Source organism: Physeter macrocephalus, chromosome 5 (assembly GCF_002837175.3).
Source record: "Physeter macrocephalus isolate SW-GA chromosome 5, ASM283717v5, whole genome shotgun sequence".
Classification (NCBI taxonomy): domain Eukaryota; kingdom Metazoa; phylum Chordata; class Mammalia; order Artiodactyla; family Physeteridae; genus Physeter; species Physeter macrocephalus.
The window spans coordinates 73,943,724-73,948,710 of NC_041218.1; the positions used below are offsets into that span (position 1 = coordinate 73,943,724).

Sequence of the window (4,987 nt, forward strand, 5' to 3'; positions counted from 1 at the left end):
TTTTCAAGCTCTTTTCCCATTTAGGTGATTACAGAATATTGAGTAGAGTTCCCTGTGCTATATAGTAGGTCCTTGTTGGTTATTTATTTTAAATATAGCGGTGTGTACATGTCATTCCCAAACTCCCAGTCTATCCCTCCCTCCGCCCCTGCTTCCCCCCAGTAACCATAAGTTCGTTCCCGAAGTATGTGAGTCTGTTTCTGTATTGTAAATTAGTCCATTTGTATCATTTTTTAGATTCCGCTGTAAGTGATATCATATGATATTTGTCTTTCTGTCTGACTTACTTCACTTACTATGATAATCTCCAGGTCCATCCATGTTGCTGCAAATGGCACTATTTCATTCTTTTTTATGGTTGAGTAACATTTCATTGTATATATGTACCACAGCTGCTTTATACATTCTTCTGTTGATGGACATTACGTTGCTGCCATGTCTTGGCTATTGTAAATAGTGCTGCAGTGAACATTGGGGTGCATGTGTCTTTTCCAAGTATGGTTTTCTCTAGATATATCCCCAGGAGTGGGATTGCTGGATCACATGGTAGCTCTGTTTTTAGTTTTTTAAGGAACCTCCATACTGTTGTTCTCCATAGTGGCTGCACCAATTTACATTTCCACCAGCAGTGTAGGAAAGTTCCCTTTTTCTCCACACCCTCTCCAGCATTTATTCCTTGTAGACTTTTTGATAATGGCCATTCTGACTGGTGTGAGGTGATATCTTATTGTAGTTTTGATTTGTATTTCTCTAATAATTAGTGATGTTGAGCATCTTTTCATGGGCCTCTTGGCCATCTGTATGTATTCTTTGGAGAAACGTCTATTTAGGTCTTCTGCCCATTTTTGGATTGGGTTGTTTGGGGTTTTTTTTTTATATTGAGCCTCATGAGCTGTTTGTAAATTTTGGAGACTAATCCCTTGTCAGTCACATTGTTTGCAAATATTTTCTCCCACTTTTTGGGTTGTCTTTTCATTTTGTTTATGGTTTCCTTTGCTGTGCAAAAGCTTTTGAGTTTTATTAGGTCCCATTTGTTTACTTTTGTTTTCATTTCCATTACTCTAGTAGGTGGATCAAAAAAGATCTTGCTGCGATTTATGTCAGAGTGTTCTGCCTGTGTTTTCCTGTAAGAGTTTTATAGTGTCCAGTCTTACATTTAGGTCTTTAATCCATTTTGAGTTTATTTTTGTGTATGGTGCTAAAGAATGTTCTAATTTCATTTTTTGTACACTTCCTCCAGCACCATTTATTGAAGAGACTGTCCTTCCTCAATTATATAGTCTTGCCTCCTTTGTTGTAGATTAATTGACCATAGGTACATAGTTCTGACTTGCATTTCCCTGATGATTAGTGATGTTGAGCATCTTTTCATGTACCTTTTGGTCATCTATATGTCTTCTTTGGAAAAATGTCTATTCAGATCTTCTGCCATTAAGGGCTATTGCGAATAAAGCTGCTATGATGTTTTGTTATTGTGGAAAAAACACATAACATTTACCATCTGAACCATTTTTAAGTGTACAGTACAGCAGTGTTAACTATATGCCCATTGTTGTGCAACATATCTCTAGGACTTCTTTGCCTTGCAAAACTGAAACTCTATTAAACAACTTCCATTTTCCTCTCCCCCAGGCTCCTGGCAACCACCATTCTACTTTCTAAGAATTTGACTACTTTAGATACATCAAATAAGTGGAATCATGCAGTATTTGCCTTTTTGTGACTGGCTTACTTCACTTAGCATAACATTTTTTGTCAAGTTTTATCCCTGTTGTAGCATATGACAAAATTTCTACCTTTTTTATGGCTAATATTTCATTGTATATGTATACCGCATTTTCGTTATCCATTCATCTGACATGGACATTTAGGTTGCCTCCACCTCTTGGCTATTGATGCTTCAATGACTATAAATGTGAAATTCTCTCTTCAAGATCCTATTTTGAGTTATTTTGCATATATACCCAGAAGTGGAATTTCTGGATCATATGGTAGTTCTATTTTTAATTTTTGGAGGAACCTAACTAACTCTTTTATTCAGGTTTTAACTTTGTGAACACAAGCACTTAGTTTTCTTTAAAGTACACCGAGGAGTGGAGTTGCCAAGTTATAGGAAAGTCATATGTCTTACTTTATAAAAAAAACTTCCAAACTGCTTTCCAAAATGGCCGTACCATTTTTCATTCCCACCATCAATGAATGACAGACAGTTCCAATTGTTTTGTATCCTCACCTGCACTTTGTATAATTGGTCCTTATAGTTTTAGCCTTTCTAGTGGGTATGTAGTGATAGTCCATTGTGCTTTCAAATTTTCTCCAAAGAGCCATATTTATGTCCATATCAGGTCTTCTTGGAACATACCCTCCCTTCCTTCTGTTTGGAATATACTTAGCTTGTCTTCCTTCTCTTCTCACTGACCCTTCCCATTGTCTTCCAACTTACCTTTTAGATCTCATATCAAATATCACTTCCTCTTCTTGGACAATTTTCACTGACCCTCAATCCCAAAATTTGATCAGGTCCATCTGTTATACTGTATTATGTCTCCCTATACTTCCAGTACCTACAAAACAGCCAGGGTGCATCATAGACACTCAGTAATTATTTCTTCAATCAATGAAAACTTCAGTAATCCGGAGAATGCCAGCACTGGTGGAGATGTGGGGTTCTGGAGCTCACATAGCTGTGGGAAGGTAAACTATGGCAGCATTGTGAAAAGCAGTTTACTACCATTTTTAGTATACACAAAACATATAACCTGGTAATCTTGCTCCCGGGAATGTATACTGAAGACATTCTCATCTAGGGTGATTAGAAGACACGTACTAAGAAGTTCACTACAGCTTCTTCGTGGTGGGTAGAGAGGAGGAGTCAAACCCAGTGTCCATTATTGGAAGAACAAATGGTTAAAATGTGAAGGTACACACCATGGAGGAGATGACATGTAGCACTTGGCCACTACAGACTAGATAAACATAACTGCTTACAGTGATGTTTATGTAATAACTACACTACTGGGTGAGAGAAGTAAGCAACAGAAATGATACATGTGTGTATAAAGATTAAAAAAAATACACTCATAAAACAATAACATATGGCTTTAAAGAACACCCTATGAACAGATAACATACATAACAGGAATTAGCTCTCTGTCACCTCCCTCTTGCGAGAGCACCAGAATCACAACTAACTGCTGAACAATCATCAACAGGAAGACACTGGAACTCACCAAAAAAGATACCCCACATCCAAAGACAAAGGAAAAGCCACAATGAGACAGTAGGAGGGGCACAATCACAGTAAAATCAAATCCATAACTGCTGGGTGGGTGACTCACAAACTGGAGAACACTTGTACCACAGAAGTCCACCCACTGGACTGAAGGTTCTGAGCCCCACGTTAGGCTTTCCAACCTAGGGGTCCAGCAACAGGAGGAGGAATTCCTAGAGAATCAGACATTGAAGGCTAGCGGGATTTGACTGCAAGACTTCGACGGGACTGGGGGAAACAGAGACTCCACTCTTGGAGGGCACACACAAAGTGGTGTGTGCATCGGGACCCAGGGGAAGCAGCAGTGACCCCCCAGGAGACTGAACCAGACCTACCTGCTAGTGTTGGAGGGTCTCCTGCAGAGGCCGGGGGTGGCTGTCTCTCACCATGAGGAAAAGGACACTGGCAGCAGAAGTTCTGGGAAGTACTCCTTGGCATGAGCCCTCCCAGAGTCAGCCATTAGCCCCACCAAAGAGCCTGGGTAGGCTACAGTGTTGGGTCACCTCGGGCCAAACAACCAACAGGGAAGGAACCCAGCCCCACCCATCAGCAGACAAGCAGATTAAAGTTTTACTGAGCTCTGCCCACCAGAGCAACAGCCAGCTCTACCCACCACCAGTCCCTCGCATCAGGAAACTTGCACAGGCCTCTTAGATAGTCTCATCCACCAGAGGGCAGACAGGAAAAGCAAGAAAAACTACAATCCCGCAGCCTGTGGAACAAAAACCACATTCACAGAAAGATAGACAAGATGAAAAGGCAGAGGGCTATGTACCAGATGAAGGAACAAGATAAAACCCCAGAAAAACTAAATGAAGTGGAGATAGGCAACCTTCCAGAAAGAGAATTCAGAATAATGATAGTGAAGATGATCCAGGACCTCGGAAAAAGAATGGAGGCAAAGACCGAGAAGATGCAAGAAATGTTTAACAAAGACCTAGAAGAATTAAAGAACAAACAAACAGAAATGAACAATACAATAACTGAAATGAAAAATACACTAGAAGGAATCAATAGCAGAATAATTGAGGCAGAAGAACGGATAAGTGACCTGGAAGACAGAACGGTGGAATTCACTGATGCAGAACAGAATAAAAAGAATGAAAAGAAATAAAGCCTAAGAGACCTCTGGGACAACATTAAATGCAACAACATTTGCATTATAGGGATCACAGAAGGAGAAGAGAGGGAGAAAGGACCAGAGAAAATATTTGAAGAGATTATATTGGAAAACTTCCCTAACATGGTAAAGGAAATAGCCACCCAAGTCCAAAAAGCATAGAGAGTCCCATACAGGATAAACCCAGGGAGAAACACACCAAGACACATAGTAATCAAATTAACAAAAATCAAAGGCAAAGAAAAATTACTGAAAGCAGCAAGGGAAAAACAACAAATAACATACAAGGGAAATCCCATAAGGTTAACAGCTGATTTCTCAGCAGAAACTCTACAAGCCAGAAGGGAGTGGCATGACATATTTAAAGTGATGAAAGGGAAGAAGCTACAACCAAGATTACTCTACCTGCAAGGAGCTCATTCAGATTCAATGGAGAAATAAAAAGCTTTAAAGACAAGCAAGCACCAAGAGAATTCAGCACCACCAAAACAGCTCCACAACAAATGCTAAAGGAACTTCTCTAAGTGGGAAACACAAGAGAAGAAAAGGACCTACACAAACAAACCCAAAACAATTAAGAAAATGGTCATAGGAAC

The 4,987-nt window shown here is 39.8% G+C and overlaps 1 protein-coding gene across 15 annotated transcripts in view; it reads left to right on the forward strand.

Moving 5' to 3' along the window:
- The window catches only part of HDAC9 (histone deacetylase 9), a 604,670-nt gene that overhangs the window by 580,664 nt on the left and 19,019 nt on the right, over nucleotides 1–4,987 (forward strand). For 14 of the 15 annotated variants that reach the window (XM_055085027.1, XM_055085034.1, XM_055085039.1 and 11 more), the window contains one exon: nucleotides 1,633–1,759. The exons of the other annotated variant lie outside the window; for it this stretch is intronic. In XM_055085027.1, coding sequence (XP_054941002.1) covers nucleotides 1,633–1,723 — 91 coding nt within the window. In that variant the 3' untranslated portion in view covers nucleotides 1,724–1,759. Of the gene's footprint in view, nucleotides 1–1,632; nucleotides 1,760–4,987 lie in introns of those variants that run through there. 15 annotated transcript variants of the gene reach the window in all.